Source organism: Prionailurus bengalensis, chromosome B1, assembly GCF_016509475.1.
Source record: "Prionailurus bengalensis isolate Pbe53 chromosome B1, Fcat_Pben_1.1_paternal_pri, whole genome shotgun sequence".
NCBI lineage: Eukaryota > Metazoa > Chordata > Mammalia > Carnivora > Felidae > Prionailurus > Prionailurus bengalensis.
In genome coordinates, this window is record NC_057344.1 from 20,932,492 (window position 1) to 20,955,659 (window position 23,168).

At 42.6% G+C, this 23,168-nt stretch overlaps 1 protein-coding gene across 1 annotated transcript in view; it reads right to left on the reverse strand.

The window, feature by feature from the left end:
* The window catches only part of PDGFRL (platelet derived growth factor receptor like), a 70,874-nt gene extending 56,526 nt beyond the window's left edge, over nucleotides 1-14,348 (reverse strand). Inside the window, exon 1 of the mRNA XM_043560029.1 lies at nucleotides 14,091-14,348. Coding sequence (XP_043415964.1) covers nucleotides 14,091-14,145 — 55 coding nt within the window. The 5' untranslated portion in view covers nucleotides 14,146-14,348. The remainder of the gene's footprint in view (nucleotides 1-14,090) is intronic.
* Between the last annotated feature and the right edge of the window lie 8,820 nt (nucleotides 14,349-23,168).

Genomic DNA, 23,168 nt, shown 5'->3' on the forward strand with positions numbered 1-23,168 from the left:
TACAAGCTTCCTGGAATGGCTGGTTATGCTTTTCCAAGGCATACATTAGAATCCCAAAGCGAGGAGACACTGGTCAAAAGCCTGTCTCCAAAATAAATGAGTAAATGTTACAAAGCAAGAAGTAAGCAGGACAAAGGACTATAATTCTGCATCACCAACTGAGGGTTGCAATCAAACGTTTAATAAAGGTGACCTGACTATTAACCTCTCTAATTCTAGAGAATAGAATTATGTTGGAGGAGTTACAAAATAAAATAAAAAAAAATCAGTAGCAGAATTACTGACAGCTGCTCAGATGAAGACTTGATGTGAACACAGTCATTAACATAAAGATCTGTAGCTGTTTACCTTTTTCTCCTCATGGACAGGTAAGGGGAAAGGTCTCACTTGAAGGTAGCATGAAAATAAGCACACTAGAACTTTGCTGAGTAGCTCAGGGGTTCCCCAGCAAGTTATATAAACTGATGAAAATGTCCTACTCTAATGTTATGATTCTTCATGAAACACCCCACAAGGATACATACACCTCCCCAAGGACAAAGCTGAGGTGGGAAACCAATGATACTTGGGAGATGAAAATAGAAAGCTAAGAGCCTTTTCTTTCCCTACTCTACCCCTTCTCTTTTCGAGAACCCCACTCCTAAATACCCTCCTACCATTTCTTAAAGTAGCATTTTCTTAAAAGAGCAATTTCTAAGAACAAATACTTCTATTCCAGGATGAGGCTCTTACTTTGTCAGCTCCTGCCTGACTGTACCAGGTAAGTGGCCTCTCCAAAGTGGCTCCCACATGACCAGCCTCAACCAAAAGTATGCCACGGCAGTTGTGGTCCAGCCACAGCAGGAAGGCCCATGTAGCCCATGTGGGGTGATCCTGGAATGTCTGCTTCTGGTGATCAAGAAGGATTGCACTTCTGGGCCCTATAGGACACCATTTACATGACACCAGTTCTTCAAGACTGGGAGATGTAGTTAACCTACCTAAAACACAGAAACAAACACAGAGAGTCAGAGCATGAAGAGACAGAGGAATATGTTCCAAACAAAAGAACAGGGCAAAACCTTAGATGGAACTAAACAAAATGGGAATATAAGCAATCTATCTGATAAAGAGGTCAAAGTCATGGTCTTAAGGTGCTCACTGGACTTGGGAAAAGAATAGCTGAACACAGTGGGCTCTTCAACAAAGAGAAAGAAAATATTAAAAAGAACCAATCAGAGATGAAGAATACAGTAACTGAATAAAAAATACACTAAAGGGGATCAATGGCAGATTAGAAAATGCAGAAAAAAATGGATCAGCAATCTGGAAGACAGGGTACTGGAAATCACACACACACATGCACGAATGCACGCACGCACACACACACACACACACACACAGAGACAAAAGATTTTTTAAAAATGAGAGTAGCTTAAGGAACCTCTAGGACAACATTAAGCGTACTAACATTTACATTATAGAGGTGCCAAAAGGCAAAGAGAGAAAAGGACAGAGCATTTATTTGAAAAATAATAACTGAAAACATTCCTAACGTGGGGAAGGAAACAGACATCCAAGTCCAAGAAGCACAGAGAGCCCTGACAGAGACGAACCCAAAGATGTCTACACAAAAACACATTAAAACTGAAAGTCAAAAATTGAAGATAAAGAGAGAATCTTAAAAGAAGCAAGAGAAAAGCAACTAGTTGTGTACAAGGGAACACCAAAAGACTATCTACTTGTTTTTGAACAGAAACTTCACAGGCTACAGCGGGGGGCGCGGTTATAATATATTCTAAGTACTGCAGGAAAGAAAACCAACAATCTATACTCTAACCTGCAAGATTATCACTCAAAGTTGAAAAAGAGATAAAGACTTTCCCAGACAAACAAGAGTTCAAAGAGTTCATCACCTCTAAACTGACTTTACAGGAAATGTTAAAGGGACCTCCTTAAGATGAAAAGGCCATAACTGGAAGAAAATTATGAAAGAAAAAATCTCACTGGGAAAAAGCAAACATACAGTGAAAGGGATGTATCCACTGCTTATGAAGCCAGGGAGAAGGTTAAAGACAAAAGTGGTGGGGCGCCTGGGTAGCTCATTTGGTTAAGTGTCTAACACTTGATTTCGGTTTCAGTCGTGAGCTCACGGTTGTGAGACCGAGCCCCACGTTGGGCCCCACGCTGAGTGTGAAACCTGCTTAAGATTCTCTCCCTCCCTCCCTCTCTGCCCCTCCCCCCCACTCTCTCTCTCTCAAAAGACAGAAGTAGTAAAATCAACTATATTTACAATAATTACTTAAAGGATGCACACAAAAAAATAATGTAATATGACATCACGTACATAAAACATGGGGAAGATAAAAATGTAGTGCAGTGCTTTTAGCATGTGCTCAGACGTAAGCAACCATTAACTTAAAAATCAATTGCTATATACATAGGGTGGTGTATATATATATATATATATATATATATATATATATATATATATACATGGTAACCAGAAACTGAAAACATGTAATAATTATACTAAAAAAAAAAACAGATTTCTGAACATAGAACTAAAGAAAGTCATCATAAGGGAAAAGGGCAAAGGAAGACAGGAACAGAGAGAACTATAATGTTTATTTATCTTGAGAGAGAGAGAGCGTGTGAGCAAGTGGGGGAGGGGCAGAGAGAGAGAGAGAGAGAATCCCAATCAGGCTCTGTTCTCTCAGCACAGAGCCCAGCATGGGACTTAAGAACCGGGAGATCATGACCTGAGCCGAAACCAAGAGTCAGACGCCGAACCAACTGAGCCACTCAGGCACTCCAGGAACAGAGAAAGCTATAAAAGTGACCAGAACACAATGAACAAAATGGCAATAAGCATGTATCTGTCAATAATCACTTTAATGTTGATAAATGCTCCAATTAAAACACATAGGGTAAGTGAATACACAAAAAATAAACAAGACCCATCTCTATGCTGACTGTAAGAGATTCAGTTCAGAGCTAAAGACACAAACAGACTGAAAGTAAGGGATGGAAAATGATTATCCATGCTAATGGAAATTTTTTAAAAAGGAAAGAAAAAGAAAGAAAAAAAAAGAAAAGAAAAGAAAAGGAAAAAAATCTGGGGTAGCAAAACTTCTATCAGACAAAAGAGACTTTAAAACAAAAACTGTAAAAAGAGACAAAGAAGCATATTCTATAATGATAAAAGCATCAATCCAGCTGGAGGATATAGAAATTGTAAAGATCCATGCACCCAACATGGAGGCACTAAATACAAAAGCAAATTTTAACAGACCTCGAGGGAGAATTTTGCAGTAATACAGTGAGAGTAGGGGACTAACATGCCCACTTGTTAACAATGGATAGACCATCCACACAGAAAACCGAAAGGAAACAGTGACTGTAAGCAATACATTAGACAGACAGGCTTCACAGATATATTCAGAACATTCCATCCCCAAACAACAGAATACACATTCTTTACGAGGGCGCATGGAACATTCACCAGGACAGATCACATGTTAGACCACAAAACAAGTCTCAGTGAATTTAGGAAGACTGAAATCATACCAAACATTGTTTCTGACCACAACAGTAAGACACTAGAAATCAATTATGATGGAAAAAAAGCTAGAAAAAACACAACCATATGGAGGCGAAACAAAATGCTACTAAACAACTGATTAGTTGATAATCAAAGAAATCAAAAATACCTGGAGACAAATGAAAATCAAAGCGTAATGTTCCAAAATCTATGGGATGCAGCAAAAACAGTTCTAAGAGGAAGTTTATAGAGATGTAGATCTAACTCAAGAAACAAGAGAAGCTTCAAATCTAACCTTATACCTAAAGGAGTTGTGGGGGGCAGGGGGTTAGAGGGGGGAAGGCCCAAAGTTAGCAGAAGGGAGGAAATCATAAAGACCACAGTAGAAATAAATGAAATCGATACTTTTAAAAAAATACAAAAGATCAATGAAACTAAAAGCTGGTTCTTTGAAAAGAGAAAGAAAATTGAATAAACCTTCAGCCAGACAAATAAAAAAAAAGAGGTTCAAATAAAGAAAATGAGAATGAAAGAGAAGTTACAACTGACACCACACATATACAGTCGTAAGAGACTACTATGAGAAATGACAAATTGTACTACCTAGAAGAAACAGATACATTTCTAGAAACATAAAACCTAAAATTGAATCAGGAAGAAATAGAAAATCTGAACAGACTAATTAAATAAGTAAGTAAGTAAATTGAATCAGTAATAAAAAAATCCCAACAAACAAAGTCCAGAACCAGATGGCTTCACTGGTAAATTCTACCAAAAATTTAAAGAAGTAATACCTAACTTTCATAAACTAGTCCAAAATATTTAAGAAGGAATGCTTCCAAATTCATTCTATGAGGTAACTATTACCCTGATACCAAAACCAGACAAAGATGTATGAATAAAGAAAATTAAAGGCTAATATCCCTCATGAACATGTTGTAAAAATCCTCAACAAAATAATAGCAAACCACATTCAACAATACATTAAAAGGATTATACACAATGATCCAGTAGGATTTATTCCAGGGAATCAAGGACGTGTCAATATCTGCAAATCAATCAACATGATGCACCACATTAACAAAATGAAGGATAAAAAACCATATGATCATCTCAATGGATGCAGATAAACATTTGACAAAATTCAACATCTGTTCATGACAAAAACTCCCAATAAAATAGGTATAGAAGAAACATACCTCAACATAATAAATCCCATATATGAAAAACCCATGGCTAACATCATACTCAGTGGTGAAAAGCTGCAAGCTTTTCTTCTAAGAGCAGGAACACAACTGGGGTACTATTCTCACCATTTTTATTCAAACCATTACAGGGAGCTCTAGCCACAGCAATCAGATATGAAAAATGAATAAAAGTTATCCAAATTCGTAAGGAAGAAGTAAAATTGTCCTTATTTATAGATGACATGATATTATATACATAGAAAATCCTAAACACTCCACCAAAAAACTACTAGAATTGATAAATGAATTGAGTAATGTTGCAGGATACAATGTTAATATACAGAAATCTGTTGTGTGTCTATAACACTAATAATAAACTAACTGAAAGTAATTCAGACAACAGTCTCATGTATCATTGCTTCAACAAGAATAAAATACCTAGGACTAAATTTAACCAGGAAGATGGAAGACTTGCTCTGAAAACTGTAAGACATTGACGAAAGAAAATGAAAACGACACCAAAATATGGAAAGATATACCATGTTCATAATTACAAAAATTAATATTAAAATGTACATACTATCCAAAGGGATTTACAGATTCAATCCATCCCTATCAAAATATAAGTGGCATTTTTCACAGAACTAGAACAAACAATCTTAAAATTTGTATGGAACCACAAAAGACCCTAGATAGCCAAAGAAATCTTGAGAAAGAAAAACAAACCATTAGATATCATGCTCCCAGATTTCAAATTGTACTACAAAGCTACAGTAATCAAAATAGTGTGGCACAAAAACAGACACACAGATCATTGGAACAGAATAGAGAATCCAGCAATAAACCCACCCTTATATGGTCAATTAATCTACGACAAAGGGACTAAGAATACACAATGGGGAGAAGACTATCTCTTCAATAAATTCTGCTGGGAAAACCAGAGAGCTACATGAAAAGAATAAAACTGGACCACTGTCTCACACCATATACAAAAATCAAATCAATATATAAATCACTACATAAAATCAAAATGGATGAAAGGCTTAAATGTAAGGCTTGAAATCATAAAACTCATAAAAGAAAACATAGGCAGTAAATTCTTAAACATCAGTCTTAGCAATATTTTTTTGGATCTGTCTCTATGAGGCAAAGCCAACAAAAGAAAAAATAAACTGAGCATATCAAACCAAAAAGGTTTGCACAGCAAAGGAAACCATCAACCAAAGGAAAAGTCAACCTGCTGAATAAGAGAAGATATTTGCAAATGATATATCTGATAAGGGATTAATATCCATAATATATATAGAAGTCATACAACTCAACACCAAAAAGAAGTCTGATTTAAAAATGGGCAGAGGACCTGAAGAGACATTTTTCCAAAGATGACATACAGATCACCAAAAGACACATGAGAAGGTGTTCAATATCACTAAACATCAGGTTAATGCCAGTCAAAACCACAATGAGATAACACCTCACACCTGTCAGAATAGCTAAAATCAACAACACAAGAAAGAACAGGTATTGGAGAGGATGTGGAGAAAAAGGAACCCTCATGGATTGTGGGGAATAAGCTTGAGTTTGCACTGATGGGTTAACAAGGCATAAAAAATTAGAAAGTCATAGGATGTACACACCCAAGTTTGGGTAAACAATATTAGGTAAATAAGATTAGGTAAACAGGGCAAAGGCCTCCAGTACAGGAAAAAGGTGTAGGAATAGGGAATCTCAGAATGAAAACATCCAAGATGAGGCAAACAAGATTAGGTATTCAGGGTGGAAATGCCCTCCAACTTAGTACAATAGTAGAAAGCTGATTTCACAGGAAGGATGGACCAAAATAGGTAAACACGGCTATAGACCACAGCAGGGCGAAGTTGCCCAGAGTGGAGCTAATTAGCAAAAGAAAGGTACCTTGCTGACCCTGAGACAGCATGCACTGTCTTTCTTGTCCCCCTAGTCCAGTTTAGGTAAACAGAGGTGGCTCCTCATGTGTGATGTAAACAACCTTCCTCCCAGCTCTACAATTCTGTTTTGTATTGACCCAAACCCCTAACACCACATAGCTCCAAAACCCTCTTTTCTCCACTCCATGAGTTAATGTTCACTGTTTCATTGTCTCTCTGTGCATGCCCATCATACTTGTAAGCCTTCGATCCTAATAAAAAAGGAGCAAGGACCCTTACTCTTGTCTCCTCCCAGACATTAGCCTCTCTCGCATTTTCAGTCCTGTGTCCTGCTCTCTTGATGGACAAGAGAGAACTTCAGACCCAGAGTCTAGGACAGTGGATTACTGATGGAAATGTAAATTTGTGCAGCCACTATTGAAAACAGTATGAAGTTTCCTCAAAATATTAAAAATAGAGGGCACCTGGGTGGCTCAGTCAGTTAACCTGTTGGCTCTTGGTCTCAGCTCAGGTCATGATCTCACATTTCACGATCTCAAGCCCCACATCAGGCTCTCTGCTGACACCGTGGAGCCTGATTGAGATTCTCTCTCCCCTTCTCTCTGCCCCTCCCATGCTCACTCTCTCTCTCTTTCTCTCTCAAAATAATTTAAAAAACCGTTTTATTTTATTTTTTATTTTCTAATATGAAATTTATTGTCAAATTGGTTTCCATACAACACCCACTGCTCATCCCAACAGCTGCCTTCCTCAATGCCCATCACCCACTTTCCCCTCCCTCCCACCCCCCCATCAACGCTCAGTTTATTCTCAGTTTTTAAGAGTCTCTTATGCTTTGGCTCTCTCCCACTCGAACCTCTTTTTTTTTTCCTTCCCCTCCCCCATGGGTTTCTGTTAAGTTTCTCAGGATCCACATAAGAGTGAAACCATATGATATCTGTCTTTCTCTGTATGGCTTATTTCACTTAGCATAACACTCTCCGGTTCCATCCACGTTGCTACAAAAGGCCATATTTCATTCTTTCTCATTGCCACATAGTATTACATTATGCATATAAACCACAATTTCTTTATCCATTCATCAGTTGATGGACATTTAGGTTCTTTCCATAATTTGGCTATTGTTGAGAGTGCTGCTATAAACATTGGGGTATACGTGCCCCTATATATCAGCACTCCTGTATCCCTTGGGTAAATTCCTAGCAGTGCTATTGCTGGGTCATAGGGTAGATCTATTTTTAATTTTTTGAGGAACCTCCACACTGTTTTCCAGAATGGCTGCACCAGTTTTCATTCCCACCAACAGTGGAGGAAGGTTCTCGTTTCTCCACATCCTCTCCAGCATCTATAGTCTCCTGATTTGTTCATTTTAGCCACTCTGACTGGTGCAAGGTGATATCTGAGTGTGGTTTTGATTTATATTTCCCTGATGAGGAGTGACATTGAGCGTCTTTTCATGTGCCTGTTGGCCATCTGGATGTCTTCTTTAGAGAAGTGTCTATTCATGTTTTCTGCCTATTTCTTCACTGGATTGTTTTTCGGGTGTGGAATTTGGTGAGTTCTTTATAGATTTTGGATACTAGCCCTTTGTCTGATATGTCATTTGCAAATATCTTTTCCCATTCTGTTGGTTGCCTTTTAGTTTTGTTGCTTGTTTCCTTTGCATTGCAGAAGCTTTTTATCTTCATGAGGTCCCAATAGAAAGCTTATGAAGGAAATTGAAGAAGATACATAGAAATGGAAAAACATTCCATGCTCATGGATTGGAAGAATAAATATTGTTAAAATGTCAATACTAACCAAAGCAATCTACACATTCAATGCAATCCCAATTAAAATTGCACCAGCATTCTTCTTAAAGCTAGAACAAGCAATCCTAAAATTTGTATGGAACCACAAAAGACCCTGAATAGCCAAAGTAATATTGAAGAAGAAGACCAAAGCAGGAGGCATCACAATCCCAGACTTTAGCCTCTACTACAAAGCTGTAATCATCAAGACAGCATGGTATTGGCAAAAAAAAAAAAACCCCATAGACCAATGGAATAGAACAGAGACTCCAGAATTGAGCCCACAAAAGTATGGCCAACGAATCTTTGACAAAGCAGGAAAGAGTATCCAATGGAAAAAAGACAGTCTCTTTAACAAATGGTGCTGGGAGACTGGACAGCAACATGCAGAATAATGAAACTAGACCACTTTCTTATAACATTCACAAAAATAAACTCAAAATGGATAAAGCACCTGAATGTTTGACATGAAACCATCAAAACGCTAGAGGAGAAATCAGGAAAAAACCCCTTTGACGTCAGTCGCAGCAATTTCTTACTTGGCACATCTCCAAAGGCAAGGGAATTAAAAGCACAGAATTGTTTTAAAGAAACAGAAATATCACATAATACAGCAACTCCACTTCTGGGTATTTATCTGAAGAAAATTAAAACACTAATTATAAAATATACACACACTTCTACATTCATTGCAGCATTATTTATAATAGCCAAGCTATGAAAACAACCTAAATGTCCTTTGGTAGATGAGTGGATAAAGACTTGTCATGTATCAGTAGAATGGTACTCAGCCACAAAAAAATGAAATTATGCCACCGTGGCAACATGGATGGACCTAGAGGGTATTATGCTAAGTGAAATAAGTCAGAGTTAGACAAATACTGTATGATTTCACTTACATATGGAATCTAGAAAACAAATAAACAAACAAAAGAGAAGCAGATTCATAGATACAGGGAAACAGCCTACAGGTTACCAGAGTGGGGGGAAACAGGTAAAGTAGGTGAAGGGAATATGTGGTACAAACTTCCAGTAGTAAAATAAGTAAGTCACAGGTTTTTAAAGTACAGCATAGAGAATATAGTCAATAATATGTAATGACTTTGTAAGGTGACAGAGGGTAACTACAGTTATGGCGGTGGGCATTTCATAATGGATATAAATGTTGAATCACTATGTTGTACACATGAAATTAATGGAATACTGCCTGTTAATTATACTTCAATAATAATACCAAAAAGACCTTACTTTGAAATATTAGAGTATCCATTAGAACAGGGTTGATTGCTCTCTTTTAATTTTGCTTTGAAATACAATTGACATGTAATGTTAGTTTCAGGTGTACAACATAATGACTCGATATTGGTATGTATTGCGAAATGATCACTCTCTTCTTGAAGCACTCAGTTTGCCTGGCTCCTAAAACAGGGCGCTGAATTGGTTTTGTTTTCTTTGTTTTTTTGTACGGCACTGACAGCTTCTCAGTCTGTTTGGCGGCCCTTCCTCGTCTTCTTTTCCTGCCTGACCTGGGTCCCAAGGGCTTAATCCTTGCAGTTCATCCCAATCGTTTATGACATTCAATTTCTAAGTGGCCTCACACAGCCTCCTGGGTCCTAGCGGCATTTATATGCTGAGAGCTGCCTTGTCCCATCCTGACTTTGCCTCTACACTCCAGATCTGAATAGTCTGTCACTGACTCAGCACCGCCACTTGGAAAGCTAGGAGGCATCTCAAATTGAACGTGTTCAAACTGACCTCTGGATGCCTCTTCAGTCTGGCTCCTTCCCTGGTGTCCCTTTACCAGTATATGACAACTCTATTCACCCAGTTGCTCAGGATAAAAACCTCCGAGTCACACATGGTTCTTGTCTTTTTCTCCCAGGCCACATCAAATCCAGCAGCAAATCCTCTCAGCTTAATAGAACTCGAGCCCACTAGGGAGAAGCACCTACATCCACTGCGGCCATGCTGGACCAAGCCACTTTGCACGTAGACTACTAAAACTGCTCCCTATGTAGGCTCCCAGCTTCCACCCTAGCCCTCCTACCTTTGAAAACATCAGTTGGATCATGGGCACTACTCTAGTCAAGACCCTCCAATGACCTCCATCTTAGATAAAGCCGTAAGTCTTCCTGTGCCTATTAGCTTTTGCCATTTCCTGTCTCCTCCCTAACGGTCCTTTGGCCACACTGACCACTGGGACACCTGGAAGCCGCTCTGCCCCGTGCCCTTGGCCCTTGCAGCTCTTCTTTTGGACACCTGCAGCATGGACTTCCTCTCTCCAGAAAGGCCTCTGACTCTACTGTCCAAACCATGCTCTGACTCCCCTCCATGGTCCTTGCATCCTCTCACCCCATGCTGCATGTTAAATGTGCCCCGGGAAAAGGCACACTGAAGTCGTAACCCCTTGTACCAATGAGCGTGGCCTTATTTGGAAACAGGATCTTGGCAGTGGTAACCAAGTTGAGATGAGGTGATTAGGGTGGGCTCCGATCCAATATGCTGGTGTCCTTATAAGAAGAGACACACACAGGAAAATGCCATGTGAAGTCAAAGACACACGGGAGACCAGGTGACCACAGAGGCAGCAACTGGGGTGACGCAGGTGCAAGCCTGGGGGCACCAGGGATAGACAGCCACCAGCAAAAGCCAGGAAGAGGCAGGGAGACCAGAGTCGCAGAGACAGAAGTTTCCTGAGGACAGAACTGGGCAGGAGAAACTTCTGTTGCCCTAAGCCACACCACCTGGCTTGTGGTATTTTGTCACAGCAGCCCTAGGAGACTAATACGTCCTGATTATTGATTCTTTGTGCCGCTTATCACTTCCTGAAATTTTATCTTTTCTTGTTTACCCACTTTTGGTCCTTCCATTAGATTATGGGCACCACAAAGGAAGGGGCCGTACAACCTTGTCTGGAGAAAGCCATCAACCCTCAGGACTCGCCACTGGGCTGGCGCACTGCCCCACCTCCCCAATGCCATCAAACTTCTCTCTTTTTTGGCTCTAAGGATCAGAGATTATTTTGTAGGCCCAACAGATGAGCCAACACCTTGCATGCTTAGAAACATTATGTAATCTCATAGGTGATGAGAATGTTTACAATTCTTTTTTCATTATATGGATTTGTGAACTAATATTTACACTCCTTTTCCCAGGAAGACATTGAGGCATAAAAATGGTACAGAGTCCTGGTTGAAGAATCACCAGCAGTGTCTCCCTCCTGACCTCCTTAGACATATGGCTACGTTGCCCTCACATCATAACAAATCTCTGCAGGCCTCCCAGACAGAGAACCTTTCCATAGGACACAAAATAAACCCACGTTAGACCAAAGATCACACTAGCATTGACCAAAGGTCTGGGGTAAATTCAACAAAACAGTGACAAATCCATTTTTATGGATTTGCTCTTGATCTAGGATAAAAAAATATTTATGTAAACAATGAAAACCTGGCTAAGCGCTTGCGATTTTATACGTTATATAAAAATAGCACCATATGGGGCGCCCGGGTGGCTCAGTCGGTTAGGCGTCCAACTCTTGGTTTCTGCTCAGGTTATGATCTCACACTTTATGAATTTGAGACTTGCATCGGGCTCCAAGCTGACAGTGTGGAGCCTGCTTGGAATTCTCTCTCTCTCCCTTCTCTCTGCCCCCTCCCCGACTTGCTCTCTCTGCCTCTCTCAAAATAAAGAAATAAACTTAAAAATAAATAAAAAATAGCACCATATGAAGACACGCAGTCGGATTCTGTATCTCCCTCTCTCTCTGCCCCTCCCCTGCTCATGCTGTCTCTGTCTCTCTTAAAAATAAATAAACATTAAAAAAAAAAAACCTTAAAAAAAAAGAAGATCTTTCCTAGAAGTGATAGGAAAAGCAAAAGGCAGGGAGGTAAGCTGTATCACGGGCCTCGTGTCCGCAGCACGTGCTTTGGGATGGCCCAGGATGCAGCAGATCCCAACCCACCCATGAGAGATTGTCCCTGGAAGGGTTTCTGTATGTGCCTCTCTCACTGGCCTGTTCCTGGCCCAGCCAGCCCCATGATAACTCAAAACAGGGGAAAAGAAAAAAAACATTCTTAATAGGTTTAGGAAAACGGTTACATAATTTAGTGAAGCAGATTTACTTTTCTAATTATGTATTTAATATTTTATTGACAACCAGTATATCCTTTGAAAAACAAAGCTACAGTACTATGACACCTGAAACGTGTCCATTATTTTCTATGAAATATTCAGTTTGTGCTCAACTCTCCCTGTCTCATAAATGTTTATTGAATCACATTTGACTTAAACAGATGCTAATTGATTCAGGCAGATGCTTGCGATCATTCTCCTAGTCTGCACACATACTGGCTGGGAGCGGTCAGGGAGGGAGTGGCGGGCAGCGGGTGGGGGGGCTGCCTCCTGGGCCCCGGAGGCGGGCATCTTGGGTGAACTGTACAACCACGTGAGCGGGCCGTTTGAAGTTATTTTGTCTGGCTCTCTACTGCCCTATTCCAAAAACAACACCAGATTCTGCATCTCTGTCACTTCAGCAACCACATAGAAGGACCTGCCAGGGGCATTTTAATAGTGCATTTTAGAACATGAACCCATGCCGGCTCCTCCCTGGGCAAAGCGGGCGGGTCGCTCCTGGAGCAGAAGCACTTGCAGACTCTGTATCCCGCGAGTCTCTAGGCCGGAGGGTCCTCTCCTCAGCTGCCAGCCCTACAACCATGTTGGACTTTGCAAACTAGAATTTTGGAGGGCGGGGGGTGGGGGGGGGGGCGGGAAATGCTTCTAGTTTCACAGGCAATAAAGGAACTGGTCAGGACGGAGTAGTGGTTAAGACGTGAGCCAGGTTGAGATAGCGCCAGAGTGAGATTGCATAACAGCAAAAGCTGCTTTCAAGCAAAACTAAGCAAAAATCGGGGCTTGTAGCTGAGGAATTCCAAAGGAGGTGCCAGGATACCAGGAGGGACTCAGGTGCCAAATGTACTGTATAGATAAATAACACTATTTGAATAGATAATGGAGCCAGCCAAACAAATGCTAAAGTCATATATATAGAGATATAAGAAGAAGAACACCACACACACACACACACACACACACACACACACACACACACACTGACCCTGTGGTTGTGAATCTAAGCAACAGGGTGGGCCCAGATAGACGCACACGAATATCTGGTCTAAGCCATAGGTAGATCTTGCAGGATTCAAGCCCGTAGTGGTGTAGGAAACAAATCCAGGACTTCGGCTGGGAGGAGGAGGACACTTCAAAGTTTGCCGAAGAATCAGCAAATGCCTTGCTGAGGTGGCCCGCGCCCTCGGAAGCCGAGACCCTGGGTGAACGCGTGCGCGGAGGTGGGAGCGATCCAATGCTCCCGCGCCACCTCCCAGAACGACACGTTGACACTGGGGGCTGGACCAGACGCTGGCAGGAGATGCTCGGTTCGCCCTCCCAGCGCCTTCCGAGAGCGCTGGGCGGTCCTGGTGGGGATCTGAAGGGCTGGGGTAGTTACCACTATCCCAGGGGAGCGCAGGGGAGGTGGAGAGGGGGAGGTAAAATAGGGCAGGTGTCCCGGGGCAGAGCCAAGGCTGAGCCTCGGAAGGTCAGAAGTTCTAGAAAGAGCTGGCTGGAGGAGAGTGGGCCGAGGGAGGATATGGGTTGGGGGTCCCCGCCCAGGGTCACTCACCATCCTCTAGCGCGTCGTGCACGAGCAGAAGACCAAGCAGCAGCCAAACCTTCATCTTCAGGGCAAGGGACGCGGGGAGAGGTGCCGGGACGGCGGTCGGAGGAGCACCCGACAGAACAGGGCTAGGGCAGGGGCGCAGGGGGAGGCGGCTGGCGAGGGGCGTGTCGGGGCGGGCGTCTGGGACGCCACAGCTGGAGGATTCGGTTTCCTGAGGTGGAACCCAGTTTGGGGGAGAAGTTTGGTTTTTTCCTCTTAATTCTGTGTAATGTGACCTCTCCTGCCCCCTGGCGGAGCAGTGGAGAGAGGCGCTTTCTCGTGCGCTGAGAGCAAGGGCTAAGGGCCAGCTGTCAATTACCAAAACCTTAACTGGAATTTCTCCACCTGGGCTTTTGACCAAGTTTACCAACTTCAACAAGGCCCAGTGTGATCCTGCAGGTACGGATGGGGTCACATTTAACCATAATTGTCCAAACGTCACCATCACTCTCTCTACCTGCTCAGGCAGAGCTTTAATGCTCTGTCAAAAGTGCTCTCTAAATACTTCTGTTTATTGCCGGGTCTCCACTTGCGCTAACAAGAGCATTACCTTCAGCTTTTTTTGTTGTTCCTCTGTGGCCAGAGATGGGCTCTGCACCCAGCCCTGTTTCAGCTGGCTATCGGCTTCTCCCCTGCAGTCGAGATGTTAGAACCCCATTTGGGGCTCCCAAATGGGGAAGCTGGCCTTCCATCAAAGGGAACCACAGCAGGCCGGCTCCTTCCTTAATATCCCAGCAGAGATTGTGGAGAAATGACCGGATCCTTTTATTCGCAAGTCCTGTTGCACAACACTCAGGTGTCCAGGATAGACTGTGCCAGAAAACAGCTCTAAGTATCCCCTGGCCCCCCAACACATACATACACATCTTTCCCTCTGAGTCAAAATCAGCACTCTGGGCTTCTTTTAAATGTAGTATCTATATTCTCCTAGAAGGCTCCTTAGTTCTAGCAAATTCTTCCCTAGCCCTTTTAGGTTAGGAAACCCAGAGAGGTTAAATGGTGCTCCATGGACCCTTCTGTATGCTCATTATGAAGCATGCTGAGGAGGTGACTAAAATGAAAAGGAAAAAGTATTGGGGCACCTGGGTGGCTCAGTCAGTTAAGTGTCCAACTTCGGCTCAGGGCATGATCTCACAGTTCGTGGGTTCGAGTCTCGTGTCCCACTCTGTGCAGACAGCTCGGAGCCTGGAGCCTGCTTCGGATTCTGTCTCTCTCTCTCTCTGCCTCTCCCTTGCTTGTGCTCTCTCTCTCTCTCTTTCTCTCAAAAATAAACAAATAAACTTTAAAAAGAAAGGAAAAATGGGGCGCCTGGGTGGCGCAGTCGGTTAAGCGTCCGACTTCAGCCAGGTCACGATCTCACGGTCCGTGAGTTCGAGCCCCGCGTCAGGCTCTGGGCTGATGGCTCGGAGCCTGGAGCCTGTTTCCCATTCTGTGTCTCCCTCTCTCTCTGCCCCTCCCCCGTTCATGCTCTGTCTCTCTCTGTCCCAAAAATAAATAAAAACGTTGAAAAAAAAATTTAAAAAAAAAAAAAGAAAGGAAAAATGTTGCAAACCAAAATATAATTCAATGCTAAATGGTGTAATAGATACTACTAATAGTGGGGAAGTTCAGAGGAGTGGGAAATCCCAGGGGTAGGGCTTGAGTTTGGAGACACAGGAGGGAAGGGAGGGGGCAGGAGTGCATCGGCTCTGATTCCTTGGCCAGTGCTCAGGAGAGCACGGGCCAAGGCACAAAGCATAGACCTGGCCCGGTAGTGTGGGCTGGCCAGGCTGGAAGGGTAGCTTGGCTGAAGGAGTAGAGTGGGAAGGAGACTGAAGCAAGAGTCTGGGGCTGCGGAAGGTGGGCTGTGGTGGGGTGGAGGATATGGGCGTTCATATGCTCCTCTGCAGAGAGGGTCATCGGTTACGAGCTTATAGATTCATATGATGAAAGCCGCTCGCAGGTGCAGGCGAGGTGAGGAACAGGTTTTCCCCAGGGGAGGAGCAGGGTCTGGGCTTCCAGCCCACTTTGTTCAAACAGTACTATTAAAGTGAGCTTGATTCAAAATAGCAGGAAGGGGACTTCTCCAACACTCAAGGGAAAAAGTTTAGCACAAACTAGTGCTTATCAGCCACTTCACGCCTGGGGACCCAAGAATTCCATCTGCCATCACCTGCTTCCCTTGGTGCCACTCTGGTGCCAGCTTTGCTATTCCCTGAGTGCAGTGGAGAGAACGGTTTCCTGGGAATACAGGAGACCAAGGTTCGGGGCCTGACATTGCCACTAGCTCTCAACTCCTCCCTCAACTCCCTTAACCTCTCTCGAGTGGGGCTCTCTCCTTGGTAGAGGGAGGGGGCTGGATGATTATTTCAGTATGTGTTTACTATGTGTTTCTTGTTGTGAAGGTGGAGACATCCTTGCTGTTTTTATGGAGTGGACACTAGTCTGAAGGCAAGCATCCGAACTGCCCTAACGGGAGGTGTCTCATTCTGGGGAGCTCTCAGGAGTAGACCGAGTCTGCCTGGGCTGCCTGCACTGGGATCTTTCATCTTGACTCCATGAAGTTGACAACTTCGCTCTTGCCCTGTGTTGGAGCCTGGGTTCCGTCTACAGCTCCCCTCCCCCACTCCACACACTCAACCAGACCCTGCCTGGTCTACCTGTTGACTGTCTCAAGGCCACCCCTCTTTACACATCATCCCTCACCTCACTGTCCTGGCCACATCCAGCTAGTTGGTCTCCCTGCCCCTCTGTCTTGCACCCCAATCCATCCTTTCCTCAGCGATCACATCTATCTGTGAAAAATACTCTAAAAATCTAACCCAACTGAAACCTTTCAAAGGCCCTCCAACAAGGCTGAGACTCCCAAGTTCACGGACATGCTGGCCTCTCCAGCTGTTTCACTTGGTGCCACTCCCTGTCCCGCCCTCCAAACTAACAGCACACCGCCCTTGCCCACCCCTCAGCCATCACGAGGGTCCACTGCTCCTGTGGCTCCCTCTGTCCCAAATAGCCCCTTCCCCTGTTTTACCACCTGCCCAGCATCTCACCACACCCCAACCCCTGGCCTCACTTCCCCTCTAAGACTTGGTTCAGACCTTGCCTTCTCCCAGCTGGTCTGAGCACTTCTCTGGCAATAAAAGCTGCCATCATAGCACTGAGAACAAGAAGCAGATGTTAGCTGTGAATCTGGTTACGTCTCTTTCTCCTGCGCTATTCTATGAGTTCAAGGGCAGGAAGTGCGTCTTGCTAAATGTTGTATCCCACCACCAGGTTCTGGAAAATAACAATTATTTGTTAGGAACTTTCTGTGTTCCAGGCAGTGTGTTTCTCATTGATCTAATCAACAGGCCTATAAGGTAGGCTGTGCTGTCAGTATCATCCCCGTTTTATGGATGAGGGTGCCCGAAGTTAAACTTGTAGCTGAGTTATAATCCAGGCTTTGTCTGACTCCCAAATCTGTGGGTCTAACCCCTCACTCTATTGGTTAAAATGAGCTGTTGAAATCGGTATGGATAAAAGCTATCAAACAGGGGCCTTCCTGACCTGTAAACTGGAGACACCACTAAGTTGTCCGTCTTAAGCTCCTGACACTGGAGGCAAATGTTGTGCATGATGGCAAGGCAACCAGTTGAACAGAATTACAGTTTTCCACAGAGACAGGAAACCCACACTCTTCTCGTTTGCAGGAGCCTGAAGAGTGGCTGGCAGCCATTAAAGCAGCCATCAGAAGACAAAGCTAAAATGTTAATGAACTGTTATAAAGCCGAATGTAGAGGGGAATGAAAGCTGAGGGTCCCCGGGAGCCTCAGATTTGAGAAAAGTCTAGAATCACGCAGGAGCTCTTCCCATCAGCCTCTGCCAGCTGTTCACGATGAAGAGACAAAATGGCACCACATGGGAAGAAGATTGGCTTTAATGAAGAGCTGCACTCAGCTGCTCCACCTGTGTCTTCTTTTATTTCAAGACCTTTTTTTTTTCAAAATTACTCAATTAACCCACTTAAAAATATTTTAAACATCCACAGAATTATATAGACCAGAAAACGATAAGAAACATTAAAAACACCTTTTCACGTCCCCTCCCCTTCCTACTGGCTGTAAAATACTGCATAGGAAAGATGCACCAGAGCTTACTTGTTCTGTTGATAGCTAGTTCGGTTGTTTCAAACACTGTCTTACAGAAAATACAGCCGTAACTACTGTGATCCAAATATCTTGATGCTCATGAATATTCTATAAGATAGATACCTAGATATTAAGTTATTTAGCCAAAGGTCATGATATTTAACACTTTTGGTGAACCCTGCCAATTCAAAAAACTCTCCCTATTTACAACCAATTCCACTTTCCTTGGGAGTACCACCCTCACCAGGACTGCATACAGTCATGCTATTCAATTTTTACAGCCTGTGGGTGGGGGAGGGGAGTCTCATTATGCTCTCCCCCCCCCCCCCCCTTTTTTAAAGTTTTATTTACTTGAGAGACAAAGGAAGCCAGCAGGGGAGGGGCATAGAGAGAGAGGGAGAGAGAGAATCCCAAGCAGGCTCTGCACTGTCAGCTCGGAGCCCAGTGAGGTGCTCAAACTCACGAACTGCGAGATCATGACCTGAACTGAAATCAGGAGTCTGGCGCTTAACCCACTGAGCCACCCAGGTGCCCTTCACCATATATGCTTTTTTAATTCCCATTCCTTTTGTTACTATCAAGAATGAGCGTGTTACCGTGTTTATATTTGCCAATTTTTGAAAATTGAGTTATTTTTATTACCGTCTTACCATGGTAGGATCTTAACATTCTGGCTACTAAGCTCTTGGCTGTTACACATATTGCAGACGTTGTCTTCTAATCCTTTGCTGGTGCTTTAGTTTTGCTAATGGTGCCTTTCTTCAAATAATTACAATCAATGTTTAAGCAATTACATTTTCAGGAACTTCTTTCATGGCTTCTGGGTTTTACATTTTTTTTAATATTTATTTATCTTGGGGAGACAGACAGAGTGGGAGACACAGAATCTGAAGCTGGCTCCAGGCTCCGAGCTGTCAGCACAGGGCCCGATGTGGGGCTGGAACCCACGAAGCTCAAGATCATGACCTGGGCTGAAGTCGGATGTTTAACCAGCTGAGCCACCCATGCGCCCCCATGGCTTCTGGGTTTTATATCTCCTTAGGTCTTCTCTGCCTCCAATTCTCCAACTATTTTTATATTTTCATCTACAACTTTCATGATTTGTTGTGATGTTTGGTCTTTAAACCCATCTATAATTTTTTTTTCTTTTTTTGGTATCACAAGTTAGGAATCTAATTTTATGTGTTTCCATTTGGATGGTCAATGTCACACTATCATTTGTTAAAAGGTTGGTCCTTTTTCCATCTTTTTGAATCGACTTCTAGTGTGTGTTAAATCACACATGTATATGGGTCTGTTCTGTACTGCTTTAGTCTATTGATTTCTTTATACCTGTAGAAATATCAGACTGCATTAATTGGTACTGATTTATAGTATGTTTTCTCACTTGTTTGGACCCCCATCATTGTTCTATTAATTATCATTGTACATTTTCTCTTCCAGGCGAAGTTGGGAATCAGCTTGTCGATCTCCATAAAAATTTTATTGTGTTTTGATGATGATTGCATTGAATTTATGTTTGGGGGAAGAATGGTCATATTTACAACAGTGAATCTTCCCATTCAGGAATGTGATAATGTAATATAGCTTTCAACTTATCCAAGTCTACTTTTATGTCCCCATTATATTTTATAATTGTTTAATGCTGGTATTAGGACAATAATTTTAGAATTCTGCATTATCAGGTATATTTTGTATCAAATACTCTTTAGCTAAGTGTTGGTTACATAAGTGTGTGTGTGAGAGAGAGTGTGTGTATATAATTACATAGCTAAACACTTAAATAATTATGTTCACATAGTTATCGTTTTCCATGTAAGTCTTGCTTAATACCAAGCAATAATAATATACAAGGCTTATTTCTTATTTTTGCTTGCTTATTTGCTTTGCTATTATGAATGACTTTCCTCAAGTACATTGCCAAATAATTAACTGGCACATCAAAAATAATTTTGGAATGCTGCTTTCCCAGCATTTTTTTTATCACATACACGTCAGATAAATTTAGGTATCTGTTTATCTGAGGTTCGTGTTATGAGCTGAACTGTGCTCTTTCCTCCTTCCAAATTTTAAATGTTGAAGTCCTAACCTCCAGCACTTTAGAATGTGACTTTATTTGGAAATAGGGTCTTTAAAGGGTTAATTAAATTAAAATGCGGCCATTAAAGTGAGTCCTAAACCAGTATCCCTGATACTCTCAAGGAGTAAACCTAGACAGAGATACAGGTACAGAGGGAAGGCCAGGTGAAGATACAAGACAGCCATCTCCAAGCCAAGCACAGAGGCTCAGAGGAAACCAATCCTGCCCACGCCTTCATCTCAGACTTCCAGTTTCCAGAGCTGTGAGGACACACTTCTGTGGTTTAAGCCATGAGTCTGTGGTACCTCATTATGGCAGCGCTAGGGAGCAAATAGTCTATTAGGACGGGAGCAAAAGTTACAAGAAATACGGGGGCTTTTCCAAGACATGTAGCTGCTTAATCATAGGCTTATTATCCTTGAATGAGGCAATCTCATGAAGACTGAATTTGAAAAATAAAACGGCCAAAGTTGTATTTTTTATGGGTTGTATTTCACTGTAAAAACCCATTTTCTTCTTCTCTAGGGTGAGAAAGAATTTTATTTCTAGAATCTCTGTTTGCTTTGGTCTTTGTGCATTCTTTCTCCCAATAATTGCTGGAATATCGGCCAATTAAAATAAGCATTTACGGACAGCTCCAAGTCAAATACAACTTGAAGCCTGGTTTCCTAAGGCATGATTAATTTTTGTGTGTTTGTATCTGGTCACCTTAATGGACCCTCTTATTAGTCCAAATGGTTTTCTACTGAGCTCTTGGGTTTTTGGATCAATGATCATATTACCTGCAACACCCACTCTTTCCTTCTTTATTAGCTGCTGCCTGTCTGTTGCTTCCACCTTGCTGGTACAGCGGCCTTTAGTGTTTGTAATCCACTGACCCCCAACCTCATGAAGCACAGAGCGGCTCAGGGATGGAACAAATCAGGGACTCCAAGCCTTCCCCGAACCATCAGCTACTTCCTGATGTGGGAAGAGAGGAGGCTGAAAACATGGCAGTGGCCTTTTAACAATAGTGTCTAGGGAACCAGTGTCACCCGTGGGAGGAGACAGCATTACCAGAGCAATTGTGCATTACTGCTTTTCTCTGATGAGCTGGGGCCTCAGCCACCGGCACTGGCTTAACAAATGAAGACCTGAAGAGAAAAGAGGGGTAGCAAAAGGGAGAAGCAAAAATCGGGAAATGGAAGAGAGAAGTGAGTGGGAGGCTGTACCTGGAGACATAGGTCTAGAGAAGCATATTTCTTTCCGTTGTCTTTACAAGCACAATTGGTACACAATGTGTGTCTCATGGCCGATGAGACACAGTGTCAGCAATCCCTTCAGGTTACCAAGGGCCAGACTGAAAGGTCAGCACTTCCATTACGATTTCCTTGTTTGTGAGTGATTGTGTAGGTCGCATTTGCATTATAAATTAATGATCATTTTCTAGGACTCCTTTGTGTTGAAAAAAATCTCTGTTCCCTCTCTTCTTTCTGTCCCCTTAAAGGGCCTATATTTTGGGCATCTGCTCCCCACCCCCAAAAACAGGACATTTCTCTCCTCTAACTGGTCTTCACTAACTATGGAAATACAACCAAGATGAATATATATTTTTAAATTAATGTTTCAAGGTTTTAGTAGGAGCTAACGTTAAGGGTTTTAAATACAGCTCTGAAAATTTAATAGAATGCCAATTGTGGATCCCAGGAGCTGGTAGTACTTCCCTACTCCAGGATATAGCATGCTGTAAAGATGTGTTGCCAGTCTGTTGGTCACATGAGCCTGTAAGTGGCTAGGGGAAGAGGGGCAACTCTGAGCTGTGGTGGAAGGGACTTGAAACCCCCATTCTCTCCGTCCTTTTTATTTATTTAATGGTAAACTCTCAACTATCCTTGCTTACTTGCTCTAAATGCTGACCTTTCCAAAGTGTCTACAACTTGGTTCCAAGTCAATGTTTCAGTCTAAGAACAGTGGCATTTTAAGTCTCATTTCTACCAGGGCAGTGAAACCCTTGGCCCTTGTTTGAAGAAATGGCAGACATCAGTGCACAGATAGGGGAAGATTGGGGAGACCTGGAGACTCAGCGATTGGGGAGCCCAGAAATGAATCACAACAATGGTATGGTACTTGTGGGTTAAAGGGACTCAGAGCCCAGAAACAAGCTTGTTCCCCATCATCATGGAGATACAGGCCCACCTTGGGCTGTAGAGTACTCCTGGGCAGAATAGCTGATCTTGTTTTCCTCTTCATGGTGGCTGCTCCATTTTTAGGAGAGAGCAAGGATTCTTTACTCAGCTTTGACTAGAAAAAGTTCAAGTAAGTAAATCAGTATGGAGCTGAGTTTCTTTCTGGAGTTTCATCTCTTTTTTGACCTACTCTAAACAAGATGAGATAATGTGATAATAGGTTATTTTTGTATGTCTTTGGGATTTTTTTTTGGAGATATTTTATGGGATGAAATGAATCATTTTTTCCACAGAGATAGGGATTTCTCAGTATAATCTCTTAGCAATCCATGGGCTTTGGGCCCTTTGCCTGAAAAGGAAGGCTATCCGTGGCCTTCTTTAAAGAACACAAAGGAGATGGTATTCTTATCGCCAAGGGTTCCTGGCTGGACCCACAGCCCAGACACAGTTCCTGGCGGATTACTGCCTGCATGTGACCATATGGTACCAGGGCAGATGTGGGTCATCAAAACCTAGTAACAACCCTAATAGCCCACACTTAGATAAATTAGGTTTTAGGCTTCTACTTGGCAAATACTTCGCTGTTTCAGCTTGGTTTTCCATGCTGGCTAAAGTGGTAACTACCGTTTTCCTACTTCAATAAGGCGTTCCCTCCAATTTAGTAAAATCAGTGGGAATTAAGTATATACAC